A 16,659-nucleotide genomic window follows, 5' to 3' on the forward strand; every position below is an offset into this window, starting at 1 on the left:
ACAGCAAAATATTAGGTTGATGCCATATGTAATATGAAAAACGTGCCTTGCACGTGCATGATTACTAGTTTTTTTAAAGTCACTCTTTCATGACTGAATAAACTAAGGAACATCATAAATCCTTCTTTCTTTCTAGTTTCCACCCTCGTTGTTTCTGCTGCACTTTTTGCTTCTATACTGAATTAGTTACGTCTAGGTTTTTCTTCTATGATACAAAGTGAGCGAGGCTCAACTAAAGAATGCCTCGTACACTACATACTACATCTTGTCAGGAAGGATGGACAACAAGATGGCTTTCAATTGAAACTAATACGCATATATGAAAGTCATTAATATACCAATGTTTAAAACTTTGAAATCATATCTTGATGTCGCTTGAAACAACATACTTGCATGAAGTGACACGTTTGGTCGACAAGGGCATGTCATATTCACAATGATCATGCATATGCGGCCTTTCATATGCACTTATTTTAGTAGTGGATGAAGAATCAATGTGGATTGCTACATCTTTACGTGCGTTGTATGGTCTATGATTTTGTTGTAGTGGATTTAGTATTTGCCATATGTGCTTCGTGTTTGTTCTTATTGGAATTAAAGGATGGACATCCTTTATACGCTCCATTTATATCTTAAAGACAAAGTAGCTTCGGATCGAATGTAAGCACACAGTAAAATTGTAGAGTACCAATGATGGTAATTAGTTACGACGATGTACTAGGATATATCACCCCGAGTTTCACATGTCAAATATGATGATATCTGAGTTTATTTTTAACTTCCGAACCACTGTATTGTTAAAACTCAGTACAACACACCGCCAAGGATAGTAATGCTACTAGGTGCACTATAGTACCTAGGGTAGATACCATATCTAGATGGCAAGTTCAAAGCCAACAGAGCTTGAGCTTGAGCTTGAGCCAGATTCCGATCAAAGTAGAGATCATCAAACTGCTGGAGTTGTAGCTGCTGCGCTATGGCCTGAACAATGTTAATATCCTGATAGTGAGACTGTTGCGCCACCAGCCTGAGCTGTTGCCAGACTTGGTTGTTTTTCAGTTGAAACGCAGCTGATTGCAATAAGGGGCTTGCCGCTATGCCATACTGCTGCCTTACGAACTCATTATATGGGCTAAGCACCTGTTGCTGTAGCAGGAGAGGCGACTGCAGCTGATATTGCCTATAACTTTGACCTAAAACATCAAACTGCGCAGAGGCGCAGCATGCAGCAATAGCAAGAAGAGCAAAGATGAAAATGATCTTCATTGCGACGGGACACTAGATCTTTCTTTTTTGCTGTATAATGCTTGAACTGTGTGAACGATGGGGAGGGTTTTCATTGCGCTTGTCTATTTATAGATGTGATGGCACTGATTTTCTTTCAATTCCTCATTGGTTGCTTTGGAATGTTAGTTTTGCTTTGATGTCCTATTAGGATCCAAGTGAGTCATGTCATTTGGACATATGTTCTATTAGGTGCCCCAACAAATCCCCTTCGATTTCATCACGAAAGTAACTTTTGTGTCCATCAAATATACTCCCTCCGTCCCCTAAGGAGAAACCCACTTCTAGGGATGAACCTGGACAATCATTTGTCCATATTCATCCCTAAACCCTAAACCTTGTCCAGGTTCATCCATAGAAGTTGTCATTTTTTGGGATCGGAAGGTGTACGTGATGGTTAGCAGGCTAGAAAGATAATGATATGACTCATCGCTCACTTTATACGTTAGTTTGGTAAGGATTGCAACCGTTATGTAGCTATATTTGTTATGTTTTGTGAGCTATTATTTCACTAATGCATGACACGTTGAACATTAAGGTCGTGTAGCCTCATGCATTTTATGTTACAAAATTTCAACAAGAATGACAAAATTATGGTATGCCAAGTGCTTTTTATTGTTCCGTTGATGCGGTACCGAACATTTGATTTTATAGCAAGAATTATGTTTGCACTGAATTCTTAAATCACCATTCGAGAGATTTACAAGAAATCACCATTTTGCTCTACTTGTAGTGCAGGATTGACGTAATTCTTATTCTTGTAAACCAACTTGTTACGTGTTTTCTTGTCTAAACTTTTTGGATAGACTTGGGCTGTGTTCGGAATCCAGGGTTCCCAACCCATCTCCATCATATTCCGCGCGCACGCTTTTCAAACTGCTAAACGGTGTGTTTTTTTGCAAAAAGTTTCGATACAAAAGTTGCTTAAAAAATCATATTAATCCATTTTTTGAAAAAAAAAGCTAATACTTAACTAATCAAGCTCTAATGGACCGCTCCGTTTTCCGTGCGCACTTTGCATGTTGGGAACAGCTGATTCCAAACACAGCCTTGATTCGTTTTCGAGATGGAAAAGAACTACCACAGATTTGTAGTGTGTCAAGAACCGGTTTCCTTTGGGTACATCATGCGTGAGTTCCTCTAGTTTTGTTGAAACATCATGTTTATTATCCATTTTGTTTGCAGTAAACTATCGACTTGCTATGTTAGAATAAACTTCTCATAGAAACTAGCTAGTCCCAAGAAAGGGACTAGCTAGTGTGCTGTCGACAGTTTTTTAGGTCCAGAACTGTCAAATTTTTCAACCATAGGATTTGTCATCAACGATTACAGGAAAACAGTCCGCACTAGTACAAACCACGAGTCTTAGTGCCCAAATTGATAATAACTTTCAATTCAAAAGTAATATGCATATATATGTCGCTGAAAAAAATTACAAATCCTAATTTTATACCATGTAATTACCCTGTAACTACTATAGTTGGTGTAAGTGATATGTAACTACTATGTAACTAGAGTATGTAACTAGAGTATAAGTGTTATGTAACTAGGGTGTAAGTAATATATAACTACAAATGCTATTAATAATCAGAAAGTGCCCCTACCTCAGCGTAACGTATGGCAAGTTTGATGGATAGATCCTAGCTCGTTCAATGCTTGTCTAGCCCACACGAGATTTTTTTTATTCTACCCGTATGGCCGTATATGTTGCACGAATCCTGGAGTGCATCTAATGGCTAGAAAATCGAAAGTTTTCTAAAGAAAAAACTGTCGCCAGTTTTTTAGCAAAACCGTTGTTTCTTTTTTTTTAGTTACATAAAGAGACAAAAAGGAGATCCAACGGCCCACATCGTTTCAATCCCCGGGACTTAGTATATTTTGCACTACTTGACGAGCTCTACGCATCCACGGTTCCTGATCGCCTATTCGAATAACGGTTTAAAAAAATTGAACTTTTGCGCATTTGTTCTAATATTCCCCGAAATATACTAATTCGAAACTCGGGGCATTACACAACCTTAGTGTGTAGGAGCATTCCATAAGTAAGACATCTCATAATTTTCACTTTGGAAGAAGTGTACATTTATTTAAAGTCACTCTTTCGTGACTGAATAAACTAAGAAGCATCATAAATCCTTCTTTCTAGTTTTCACCCTTATTGTTGCTGCTGCACATTTTGCTTCTATACTGAATTAGTTATGTCTAGGTTATACTTCTGTGATGCAAAGTGAGCGAGGCTCAACTAAAGAATGCCTTGTACACTACATCTTGTCAAGAATGATGGACAACTGTCACGCCCAAAAATTCACGAACCAGAATTTCTAAGCTGAATGTGCATTAAACCCATGTCCAGAACCAGCCAGGGTATACAAACGACAATTGTTGAAATACAGATCCACGTCTTACAAAAATATAAAAGATTACAAATGCAGCGGAAAAGATAAAAGCCAGCTAAGCCTGAAGACTTGACTCCACAGGCATCCTTGACGGCAGCGACGAAACCAATTTCTTCGAGACATCTCCAACTAAGAAGAACTTCAACTCTGGTGTGGGGAAGAGAGAGCAAGACTAAGTACTTCCCACTGTACTCAGCAAGTCATACCGGAAGAGGAGGTATCATGCAAGATATAACCAAAGGAGGCTAGCAGTTCATTTGCATAATGCTTGCATTTAAAAGCAGTAGTTGAAAGCAGTAAAAACAGTTGTAGTATTTAATCAATATTAACCAATCACTGCTCAACACTACACTACATTGAGACAAGCCCAAACCACCACCTGAACTAACTAGTTACATTAGCTAACTAGGGGTGAGAATAATTGTCGGTGATATGGGCCTGAGGATATGAGAAGTATGGGGAAGTCTCAATCCCGTCCAGCCACGCGGCCATACAGCCTGGCCCTCCCCCCACATCTCGGACGACGCAGAGGCAGCCAGGGGGCCTCAGGGTGCCACGTCACGCCCCTTTGACCCTCAGGCTGCCTCGCCCCGAGGCCCTCGCCCGGTCGCCACGTGGCAGGGGGAGTGAGTGGGGCGGTGGCCGAAGCTAAGCCGCCATCAATGTGCAGCACCCCAACTGTCCCACACCGCATTTAATGCGGTGAGGGCGGACGTGCGGCGCTGCCCGATTGACCCGCGTCAATCGGGCGTGACCGGTCTGTGGCCGGTCACATCCAATCGGACGGGCGGCGTGCCCCCACATTCCGCCCTGTGCTCGGCGGAGTGGGGGCAGGTATGCCCCGTCCCATCAATGCATCGTCTGGAGCCCCCTCCACGTGAGGTGAACCGCCAAAAGTCTCCATTCATTTAAAGGGGAATGACAAGGGCGTCCCTCGTGTCAGGCAGGGGACGGCGCTGGGCCCCACTCGAGGACGGACGGCTGCTTAGCTTCCGGGCGAAGGCACGAATGGTGGTCCGCTCCAAGCGGCGTGGGCCCCCCTCCCGTGAAGGAGTAGGTAGAGGCGGTGCATGTGGTATCCCCTTGAACTATAAAAGGAGGACCTTGCCCACCGAAAAGGGGGGACGACTCTCACTTAGCCTAAGCCCTAGGGGAAGAAGAGTAAGAGTTCTCCCTGGAGTTTAGGAACCTTTGTAACACTCAACCCTAAATCCCACGCACAGGAGTAGGGTATTACGCTCCCTAGCGGCCCGAACCTGTACAATCCCAGCTCTCACACGCGGTCTCGAAAGACTCTAGGCGGATATACGTTCTTGATCAGCGCGCCCTTTCCCCTGGCCGAACTCACAAAGGGGGGTCTCTCGATCACCTGCAAGAGAGGATCATTCCTCGACAGCTGGCGCGCCAGGTAGGGGGAATTCGCGCGTTTGAAAGAGAAATCGTTTCCTTCCACCACAAGTTTCCCTCCATCCTCAACGATCATGGTCGAGGTCCTGGAGAAAGAAGTGGTGGCGCACACCCCTACTCCCTCCGAGAGTGAGGATGCTAGCGGGAGCCGCGGCCCCCGCCACCGTCGCAACAACTCTCCGACTCCTGCCCACCGCGACCCCCCACAGAGGGAGGAACCTCTCCCCGCCGCCGCGCGGGGAGAAACCGCGCAGTGTCGGGGCACGGCGCCGCCTGACATACGGCGACGGCGGCTCATCCCGAGGCGCACTTCAGGCGGCGGGAGCCCTTCTACGGCATCCCCCCGTAGATTTGGAGCCGGAGACCCCTGTCCAGCGATGGTTGGACGACATGGCCAACCTGGTCACCACTGCCCAGCGGTAGCAGGCTGCGGGTGGCCGACCTGCCATCTCTGGTACCTCGCGTAACCCCACCGCTCTTTCCTCGTCAGCAAGGAGGAGGGCCCGTCGGTTGGCCCTGACTTTGAGGTGGTCGATGGCCCCAACGTCGTCGAGGGTCTCGGGAAGCCGGGGACGTCATGGTGGCCTCTACGAGAAGGGACGCTCGAATCAACATTGAGCAACACAGGGACGAGCACTGGGCGGCCCGCATAGGGGAGGGCGCCTCCTCATCCGGAGTGCCGCGCTCCTCCACGCGAGGCGGCCCGCCCCTCGCGTTTACCCCTGGAGGGACCAGTTGCAGGGCCTTCATGGCGAGTCTCCGGAACGTCCGGTGGCCCCCGAAGTTTCGCCCCAACCTCACGGAGAAATATGACGGCAGCACGATCATCATGATGCAGGGGGCGACGACCAGGTCATGGCGAATTACTTCCCCATGGCTCTTAAAGGTCAGGTGCGCGGCTGGCTTATGACTCAGCCCCCCGACTCCATCCACTCCTGGGAGGACCTGTGCCAGCAGTTCATTACGAACTTTCAAGGCACGTATCCCCGCCCAGGAGAGGAGGCAGACCTGCACGCTATACAACGGAAGGACGACGAGTCCCTCCGCTCATACATATAGTGCTTCTGCCAGGTCCGCAACACTATTCCCTGCATACCGGCCCACGCGGTCGTTTATGCGTTCCAGAACGGCGTGCGGCACAACTGCATGCTAGAGAAGATTGCCTCCATGGAGCCCAAGACCACCGCCGAGCTCTTCGAGCTGGCGGACAAGATGGCTCGAAAGGAGGAGGCGTGGGCCTAGAACTCTCCCGGCACCGGCGCGGCGGCTGCAGCTGCCCCCGAGCCCGCTTCCCCCCCAAGCGGCGGGACAGGAGGGGGAAGAGGAAGCCGGCCCACTCTGATGACGAGGGCCACGTCCTTGCGGCCGATGGGCCCTCTTGGGCCCCGTGCAAAGAAAGAGCCACCAGGGACAAGCCGAGCTCCACCACCCCCCCCTTCCGGCGAAGCTCGGTCTGCGGATAAGTGGTGCTCGATGCACAACACCTATCGGCACAGCCTCGCCGACTGCCGCTCGGTCAAGAACTTGGCCGAGCGGTACCGAAAGGCCGATGAGGAGAAGCGGCAGAGTCGACGGGAGGGCAAGGCCCCCGCGACCCCCGCTAGCGACCGGCGGGGGGAGGCCAAGAAAAAGGCCCCCGCCGATGATGACGATGACAGCGAGGACCTGGAATTCCAGATACCTCAGGGAACCGTCACCACTCGCGACGGGGGGTTTGCGCTCACACCTCCCGCCGTAGTTTCAAGGCCATGAGGCATGAGCTTCTGGCCGCGGTCCCAACTCACGAGGCAGCATGGAAGGCGCGCTGGTCGGAAGTGAAACTGACCTTCGACCAGAGCGACCATCCGAGCGGCCTCAGCATCATCTCCCTGGCTACCTATGATGCCCTTAAGTCCCCGGGGATGAAGCTTCAGCCGTACCTGCCAATCATCGGTGTGACCCCGGGACACACGTAGCCTCTAGGTCACGTTGAGCTCCCGGTAACCTTTCGCGACTCTACCAACTTCCGCACCGAGCGGGTCGACTTCGATGTGGCGGATCTCAATATGCCCTACAATGCGGTTTTGGGAGGCCCGCGTTGGTGAAGTTCATGGCCGCCACCCACTACGCCTACCTCCAGATAAAGATGCTAGGCCATAGTGGCCCCATCACCGTGTAAGGCGTGCCAATTCCATGCCAAACAAACCCACCAGCCGGCCCAGGCTTTGCAGGTCATCCCGCTCTTTTGGCCCTTCGCGGTCTGGGGTCTGGACATCCTAGGGCCCTTCAAAGCGGCCGAGGCGGGTACCAGCACCTATACGTCGCCATCGACAAGTTCACCAAGTGGCCCGAGGCTTACCCGGTCGTCAAGATCAACAGGCATTATGCCCTCAAGTTCATCAGGGGCATCACATCCCGATTCGGAGTACCCAACCGTATCATCACAGACAACGGCACCCAGTTCACCAGTGAGCTGTTCAGCGACTACTGCGACGACATGGGCATCAAGTTGTGCTTCGCCTCGCCCACCCACCCCAAGAGCAACGGCCAAGTTGAGCGGGCCAATGCCGAAATCCTCAAAGTCCTCAAGACCAAGACGTACAACATCCTAAAGAAGCACGGGTATTCTTGGCTCGAGGAGCTACCCGCGGTGCTGTGGGCGAATCGGACCACCCCGAGCCACGCCACGGGGGAAACGCCTTTTTCCCTGGTGTACGGCCCCGAGGCGGTCCTATGCTCGGAGCTTTCCCTACGTTCGCCTCACGTCGCGCTGTACGATGAGGCCAACCAGGATGATATTCGCCGTGATGACCTCGATTATTTGGAAGAACGGAGAAGGCTCGCCGCCCTATGTGCGGCGCGCTACCAGCAAAGCTTGCGGCGGTACCATCAGCGCCACGTCCGAGCCCGATCACTACAAGTCAGCGACCTCGTCCTACGCCGCATACAGTCATGCTTAGGGCTGAGCAAGCTCTCACCAATGTAGGAAGGGCCATACAAAGTGATCGGTGTCCCCCGGCCGGGCTCGGTTCGACTAGCCATGGAGGACGGCACGGAGTTGCCTAACCCCTGGAATATCGAGCATCTCCACCGTTTCTACCCATAATGTCGCGCATTTTTTGCTTTCTTGGGGCTCGGGCCAACCCCCGCACACCCCTCAGCCTGTGCGGGCTTGGCCGAGGGCTACCACTGTTAAATATGTTGTATCCAATCCCTCCCTCAGCAATAAATTTTTCTGCTTAATCAAAAGCTGTTGCGCGCCCTTTCTTACTCCTTCCTATGGCTCGTCCTGGCTTAAGGACGATTCGCGCTTGCTCCGAACCCTAAGTGGCGTTGGGTAACCTGAAAATCACCGAAGGGGAGCCTGAACGCGGGCCGCGCCCCGGGCTGCAGCGAACCCTAGGGGCTCGGAAGGGCCTACACACGGCCATCCCCGACCCCCGATCACCGTGGCCTCGGTCTGGTCAGTCCCGCTGGGCGGCTCCCCTGGAGCGACGGCCTTGCCCCTCGCTACCTAAGTGCCGCGGACCAAGTGCGAATTCCCCCTTTTTACCGGAACGAGCCCGAGGGGCGGGACAAAGGGAGTAAAAATGGCAACTTGATCGTAAAGAAGTCAACTAAATGCGTTCGCTTTGTTTTTTTCCTTGCCGTAGGCATTTAGAAGAGAAAGCAAGAATGTAAAGGTGCAAAGGAAAAGCTTTATTTACAACCAGGATGGCACGATGGCCTAGAGTTTCAAGCGTTCACCACGAGCACATAACAAAATAAAGGAGGAGAGGCAGGGGCAATCACGGAGTGCCTGGGCCTCCGAGTCCAGCGCCGCTGACCACCTCGTCCCAATCCTCGTTGCCATCATCGCCTCTGCCGTCATCACTCCCGCTCTCCTCATCTGAGGGAAGCGCGAGGGTGAACCGAGGGGCCGTCCCCTCGAAGCTTGAGATGATCACGTCGGCCGCGTCCCGAACTTGCTCCCGAGCCCCCGTCTCAATCCCCGGGGGGAAATCCTCGAGCGCGCGCCACGGAAGGATGTTGGGGTCGCGAGCTTGATGACTCGCGAGGACAAGCTCGACCGCAGCCCGTGCCAAGGAAGCCGACGACGACTTCACGGCCTCGCCGACCTCCTCCTCTAGCCTTTCCAGATCTGCCGCCATCTCGTCCAGCCGAAGCGCGAGCGCCGGTCTTGTGGGCAGGAGCTTCTTGTCCCGGCGCACGGAGATGCCCACCCGGCGTCCCACGCGCTCCAGCCGTTCGATGGCGTCGTAGAGTTGGCTAGGCCCGATGTCGTTGGTGAGGCGGAGGGCCGCGATCTCCCCAGCCTGGTTCTGTACCAGACACCCCAGGTTGGCGAAAGTATCTTGGGCCGCGGTGAGCTGGCTGACCAACTCGGCGTTGCCGGGCTGCCCGCGCGCTGCCAGTTCCTTCTCCCTGGCCTCCAGCTCGGGCGCCCTCGCCACCATCGCCGTGCGCTCAGCACGGGCGCTTTCCAGATGGCGGTTCTCACGCCCAGCAACGGCCTCCTCACGCTTGGTGAGCTGCTCGCCTAGCCGGCGCACTGCCACCTCGCGGCGCTTTACCTCGGCCTCACGCTCGGCGAGCGCGGCATCTCGTTCCCGCCACGCCTCCTCTCGGAGCCGCAGCTCCTCTGTGCGACGGGCCACTAAAGCCTCAGTAGCAATGGTGGTCCGGTTGCGCTCAGCCGCGGCCTCCTCGCGGAGGCGAAGGGAGGATTCCGCCTTGGCCGCTGTCGCCTCGTGGACGGCCAAGGTAGTCTCGTGCTGGTCCAACGCGCGCGCCCGCTCCTCAAGCGCTCGGGCCCGCTCCTCCAGCTCCTGGGCCCGCTGCGCCTGTGCCCGACCGCACCCCTCCTGTTCGCGTTGGTTGCGATCGAGGACCTCAATCCGCCGGCAAATCGTGGCCTCGAACTCCTGCGCGAAGCGGGTGCGCTCGTCCAAGGCCTTGCGCTCGGCCTCAAGCGCCACCGACCGGGCCCGCAGCGAGGCGTCGATCTTCGATGCCTGCCGCTCTTGGGCCGCGGCTGCGTCGAGGACCCCGCGGGCGTCCTTCACCCTCTTCGCCAGGACCTCGGCGTAGACCTCATACTGCAGACGGATGTCGCCCAGCACCACGTCTAAGGCGCTTGAGGCGATGAGCGCCGCTTGCCGCTCCTCCTCCATCTCACGCATGACCGAGTCCAGCGTCTCCTCGCGTGCCTGGATCTCCACCAGCTGGGCTTGGTGCATTTTGCGCCCCGTCTCCCTGCGGGGACCCCACCCTTTCGGCGGCAGGGGCGGGTTCAATTTTTGACCCACGGGTGAGGTGGGGTCGGGGCCCCACATTTTTGCGGGGAGGGGACGGGGGAGGCATTTCACCGCGGGTGACCCGCGGGGCCCCGTGGGATGTAAACTAAACCTTAAAATGTAGTCCATGGAAGACCCAAAAGAGCCCAATCCAACAATAGTCTAAAATATAAAAATAAAACCCTAGCCTTATCCTCTTCCCTCTCCCAATCTCCTCTCCCCGTCACCCTCACACCACACAGGCGGCGGCTACGTCGACCGCCAGGCATGGGCGGTGGCGACGGCCAGGGTGCGGGTGGCGACGTCGATGGCCCGGCGCAGGCGGCGGCGGCTCGCCTCATCGTCTTCCAACTCCCTGTCCTCGTCGCCGTTGTCTATCTTGCCGTCCACCGGCCCAGCCGGGTAGTGCAGGGCCCTGCTCACCCGCCAGGTCCCCTGCGGGGATGGGGGCTGGTGACGTTTTCCACCCAACCACCTCTGCGGGGTCAGGGTCGGGGGGAGAAGTCGGGGAGCAGGGGCGGGGGCGGGGGCGTTCCAGCTCAACCCGCCCCGTTGCCAACCCTAATCCGGGCCGCGACATATGAAATTCAAAGACTCAGAGAGCAAAAAAAGTTTACTGGCTAAAACTCAAAAGTACTACAGCTCCAACTTGAGACGTTTCTGAAGATATTTATACATTCCAGCATATCAAAACACTACGGGAGAAAACATCTTTGCCCGGTCGAGCAAAACCACAATAGTCCCGGTTGCAATAAAAACCGAGACTAACTATTATCTTTAGTCCCAGTTCAAAAGGTTCGAGCTACTTTTTTATCTTTAGTCCCAGTTGGGAACACCAACCGGGACTAAAGATCATTTTTAGTCCCGGCTAAAAGAATAACAGGCGGTGCCATACCCCTCTAACTAAAGATATGTTTCTAGTCCCGGTTGGTGTAACCAACCGGGAAAAAAGATCGGCATGCGCGGCGGAGAGGCCAAGGCGTGCGCGAGATCGAGGAGGAGAATACGGGATCAGTTAATAAGTTCTATCTCCTCCACCCTCACCTTATCTCTTCACCCCATCTCTTCCTCTTCTTCCTCCTCTCCTCATTCTCTTCCTCCCCTTTCTCAGGTAGCGACGGGCAGCGGCGGCGGGGCCCTCGCGCTGCGGCGGCCGGGCGGAGGCGGAGGCAGCCTCACGCCGTGGCGGCCGGGTGGCAGCGGATCCGGGAGGGGAGGCGGCCGGCGAGGAGGCCGGTGCGGTGGCAGGCGGTGGAGGCCGGCGCTGCTGCTGTATTTTTTTTCTTTTTTTTATTTTTTTCTTAATGTGTGATTCAATCTGTGTTGAATGTGTGATTCGATCTGTGTTGTTGTTGTGAACGATTTGGGGATGAACTATTGTGTGAATGATTTGGGATGAACTATTGCTGTGAATGATTTGGGATGAACTATATTGCTATGAGTGATGAATGTTTGATCTGAGATGATTTGGGCAAATAGCAAAAGAACAGTGAAAAAGAAAAAGAGAAAAGAAAAAAATGAAAAAAAAACCCTATAGTCGGGACCACATCTTTAGAACACCAACCGGGACTAAAGTCCCGGATTCGCCGTCCCGGTTGCATAACCGGGACAAATAGATGGTTGCCAACCGGCGGCAAAGATCGGTTGTGCAGCAGTGAAAGGCTTCAACCCAAGCGATACAACTCCAGCTTCACAGGACAACTCCATCTTGACCCAACAGAACTCAGTCTTGCTGATGACAGTGCAGTGCTGTAGACGTCAGTTCTTCCGCACATTGTTCCAGTTTGATTTGATCCTCCTGGCTTTGTAAACCTGACCAATATAAGAGGGAAACAAACAGATGAAACACACCATATCAGGAGACTTGATCTTCTTTATCCTTCAAAACATATTACGGGCCGGCTTCCTAGAGGGCCCAACACATGGCGGCCAATCCCGCAATGTGATTTTTTTTTTCCATTTGGTATATAAACTATGCCCTGATCAAAAATTGCTCGAAAGAGTTTGGACGACATTTGAGCTCCAAACACATAAGCCATTAGCCATGAGGCTCCAAATATATTTGGCCAACTCACAGTGAAAAAAAAAAAAAAAACAGGTCGTTGACAATCTCCTTTTCCTTGCAAAAGGCACAAGTTTCATTACCATTCCAGTTTCGTCTTACGAGATTATCTTTTATTAATATTGCATTGTGTACGGCTAACTAAATTTTTTTTTATCTTTAATGGTAGTTTAGCTTTCCAATGCAATTTATATGATGTGGCCATATACAGCTGTGTGAAGATGGTTGTACGTTGACTTTACAGAAAACTAAACTGGCCACTGGGGCTCCCAACTCCATTTTGCTTCCCAACTACAGCAAGAAGCCCCAAGGCTTGTCATCAACTAACTCACAACAGTGCATAGTGATCCTTGAGTACTACTCTACCATTGCATTGTATCCTCATTATCAATCATATTCTCCTAAATTAAGTACACTACCTTGGTAAGTTGTAATATAATCTCAGTAGTTTGGTCACACAGACCATCCTAATTCCTAAACCAAGGAATATTATTATGATCCGACCTTAGATCCTTATATTGTGTTTTCACACCCATATTGTGCTACATTTTGCTAGGAATGAGCTCACCATTTATTGGATGTGGATTTGCTGCCAATATATTGGCAAAAGCAAGCTTCGGTAAACCAACATCTACTCCAAATGTAACAGTGCGGTGAAACAAAATTCACCTGAGCTTTGTTTTCCAACCATGCACGGCCTGCAGCCTGAGTTTTGTTTTCAACTCATACAGCACAAATAAGGTATATATAAATTTCCCCAGATATCACAGCAAATTACCTGTAGGCTTAAGATGTTTGGAGATCCCAGTGGAAAGGAAGCAACGCATAAAACCAAGGTGACTCATGCTATGAAGTTTCTCCAGTTCTTCGAGAACGCGTGCCCTCATGTTAAGAGTGAATACCATCTTGGCTGCTCCCCTTGTGGTGGGGAGTGGATTCTAATCCCTCGAGGGGATATCCCCTCGTATACCTTTTTCTTCCAAATTCGATGCAAATAGTTGTGAAAAACTCTGAAAAAAATTGACAATGTAGAGTATAATGATACCTAATAGTCCACCAAAATTCATGTTCAAATTCGATCTACACATCGAGAAACAAAAAAGACAAATTTAGATATAAACAGAACGCTACTATTCATACGCTGAATTTGTCTTTTTTTATATCTCGACGTGTGAGTTGAGTTTGGACTTAAGATTTTGTGAAGTTGTATATATGTGTTGTATGAATGTTGTCAAATTTTTCCAGAATTTTTCATAACCATTTAGATGGTTTTTGAGCAAACGAGGGAACATCCCCTCGAGGGATTAGAATAGTTTCCCCTTGTGGTGCGCTTGGATAGCAAGTAAACAACATCATCATCATCAGCGATGCTCAGGGTAGGGTAAGCCGTGTGAAGACTCTCCACGGATATGGCGGCATTTTTCCTCTTGTAGTCTATTTTCCTCATGTAACTATGCAGGGCAGTGTCCAAGTGGTTGGAAGTGACGGAGCATCCAGGCTTCCAGTCATCCCATGAAGTGACCAGGATAGGCATGTTCCATGTGTTGATCTTCCAGCTACCACCATCGACCAAGATGTCTAGATGCGAACTTCGAAATTCTTGGCTGGCCACCCATTCGTGATACGAGGAGCGTGGATCTTGAGATGAGTTCAAGATGGTGAATTCCATCTCGACGTACTTGATAGTGTCTCTGCTCTGGTTGACGACGATGTCACGACAATAGTAGGGGCAGCGATTGAGGAACAAAGGCCAGTTGCCCTTAGAGGGCAAGGGCAGCGGCAAATCGCAGAGCTTGGGGCTCTCAATCTCGTCGAGCACATCACAGAGAAGGATGCCTCGCCAGAGATCAACCCAGCCAACTGTACCTTTAGCACCTCCAAGCGTAATCACCTTGGTGGTGGCATGGAAGATCCTCCTCAGTGCTGAGTCAGGGACGGGGCACACCGTTCCCCTCAGCGGCTCCTCCACTGTCAACTGATGGGAGGTCCAACTCCCTGGCTTTCCATCAGGGGTAGAGCGACACAGGTGAAGCCTGAAATGGACATGATGCAAGGGTTGAAGAGCGGCCACAGCGTAGGAGTCGTCGTCGTCGTTGCCACAGCTCAGTATGGCAATGTTGTCGTCTGCAAAGCCACGGCCACGTGGGCTCGGAGACGGTGCAGCTTTGCGCTTTCAGAGTGAGAGTGCACCTTGTAGACGAAGTAGTCGCTGAAACAGTGATCAAATCTGGCAAAGCGATCGACAGGGACACGGAGGAGGACGAGGTCGGCATCCGTGCTGATCACCGTGGGCGCCACAAACTTATCTGAGGGATTGGGATCCAGATCCACCAGACCAGGGCAGTCGACGGAGAGGTGCGAGAGGCTTGGCGGGGTGGCGGCGCACAAGGTCACCGAGATTGGCAGGCCGGTGCTCGTCGTGGAAGTGGCGGTGGTGGCGTCGGGCCGGTGGTCATCGTCGGCGACGTGGCCCTAGAGCTCGAGCAGGACGACGCTTGGGATATTGTCCTGGTGGCGGCGGCCCTTGCCCTCGCCGCTTCCGCTTGCCATGGAGCCAGCGGTGGCCAATCGCGGCGGATTTTTGGCGGAATAATTTAGATTAGGAAATTTATTCTCCCCGGGGACACAACTAGGGGGACGAATTCTTTTCGATTACGGCCACGCAAAAAAGCGTGATGGGCCGGTTGCCCGTAAAGTCTAATGGGAGTTCGGCCAGTTACCAAAATTGGTCCACGCGTTTTCAGACTTTTCTGTTTTATATGAAAAAAACTAGTAAAATGCCCGTGCGTTGTACCGGTAATATACCCGGTGGATAAAGTTTAACTGAAATTTTTTTTAAGCAACCTAGTATGACCAATAATAATCACAAATGTTTTTTTTTTGGATAATTATTCCACTATGCACATGTATGATATGAATGATGTACCTGACGCGTTAGTGTAATTATCGTATCATGGGAGCAACAAGTGAATGCCTCGGTCGCTTTCGTGCAAGAGGCGATGGAAGAAAATTTATGTGATTAACAAAAATATGTATTTAAAATAAGTAATTTTACCAATAATTAGAGGCAAATTAAACAAATATTAAAGTGGAAGTACCCATTATTTTTATGTCAACAATAAAACTTGAAAAATAAATTAATATGATTTGTTTCAAGCAATTCTTCTATAGAAAACATTTACAAAAACACATCATTTAACAATTTTGAAAGCGTGCACGTGAAATATAAAGGAGTACAATTTTAAAAAGTGGACAATGCACCCTTAACTACGAGTCAGAGTCACTGGGCCTGTTTAGAAAAATTTTTGACAACTGCAGCTTCTCTCGAAATAAAAAGGCTTCTCCAAAATAATATGTACTTTCATTGAGATTCTGAGACGCTGTACATACATAATCTGAAACATGAACGAGCTAAACTCTAAGAAGCTGGATTTCACAGCTCCTCCGTATTATTATATCTTAATTATCAAGTACTCCCTCAATTCCACACGACCACCCTATCCATCATAGTTTGGGTTACCTTAATAAATATATTGCATGCGCCTAATAAAATTAGAGATCTTGATGGTGGATGATTTAAATAATAATATTTTAATGAAAAAGATGTGCTAGTTAATAACATGCATGTATGCACACCTTCTATTATGAAACAACTTAAAAAATGTAGTTATGTCTTATATTATATAAAATGGAAGGAGCAGTTGATTCTTAGAATCTTAGATTTTCCCAGACATACCATCTGACACTTTGCAAAGGCAATTCAGGTCTTGATTAGTTTTTAAATAAAAATTTTTCACCATGTCATATTGAATGTTTGGACATATGCATAGAGTATTAAATATAAAAAATATTAATTATACAAATTGTGTGTAGATTGCCATGATTTGACAATGTGATGCTACAGTAAATATTTACTAATGACGGATTAATTAGGCTTAATAAATTGGTCTCATAGTTTTTAGGCGAAATCTGTAATTTGTTTTGTTATTAATCTATGTTTAATATTTAAATATGTATCCGTATATTCAATGTTACATGTTAAAAAATTTGGTGTTCACGAACTCAACAGGCCCTTAGAGAAAACCCTCGAAATCAAACAAGCAAGCAAGCAATAATGCAGTGCAAAGGGCCAAAAGGCATAATTGAGGCCACCCGTCGCAGTGAAAGGTTTGGTGGCCAGCGAAGGGCCGGACCACATACATGACCTCGCGTCGGTCTCACCATAAATCCGCCA

General features: G+C 50.1%; 2 protein-coding genes across 2 annotated transcripts; one reads left to right on the plus strand and one right to left on the minus strand.

Annotated features, from left to right (window-relative positions):
- Positions 1-804: 804 nt before the first annotated feature.
- LOC127774908 (prolamin PPROL 14E-like) lies at positions 805-1,266 on the minus strand. Its single transcript, XM_052301197.1, has one exon. The coding sequence runs from the start codon at positions 1,264-1,266 to the stop codon at positions 805-807; it is 462 nt and encodes a 153-aa protein (XP_052157157.1).
- A 5,294-nt stretch (positions 1,267-6,560) lies between these two features.
- LOC127774186 (uncharacterized) lies at positions 6,561-8,052 on the plus strand. Its single transcript, XM_052300459.1, has 2 exons — positions 6,561-6,799; positions 7,347-8,052. The coding sequence occupies exons 1-2, from the start codon at positions 6,561-6,563 to the stop codon at positions 8,050-8,052; spliced, it is 945 nt and encodes a 314-aa protein (XP_052156419.1).
- Positions 8,053-16,659: the final 8,607 nt, after the last annotated feature.

Source organism: Oryza glaberrima, chromosome 5 (genome assembly GCF_000147395.1).
Source record: "Oryza glaberrima chromosome 5, OglaRS2, whole genome shotgun sequence".
Lineage (NCBI taxonomy): Eukaryota > Viridiplantae > Streptophyta > Magnoliopsida > Poales > Poaceae > Oryza > Oryza glaberrima.

Bases quoted from the DNA above. Each gene is read 5' to 3' on its own strand.
- LOC127774908 (XM_052301197.1), bottom strand. From the start codon at position 1,266: ATGAAGATCATTTTCATCTTTGCTCTTCTTGCTATTGCTGCATGCTGC.
- LOC127774186 (XM_052300459.1), top strand. From the start codon at position 6,561: ATGCACAACACCTATCGGCACAGCCTCGCCGACTGCCGCTCGGTCAAG. The intron at 6,800-7,346 runs GTTTGCGCTCAC...TGGACATCCTAG, and splicing joins GTCACCACTCGCGACGGGGG to GGCCCTTCAAAGCGGCCGAG.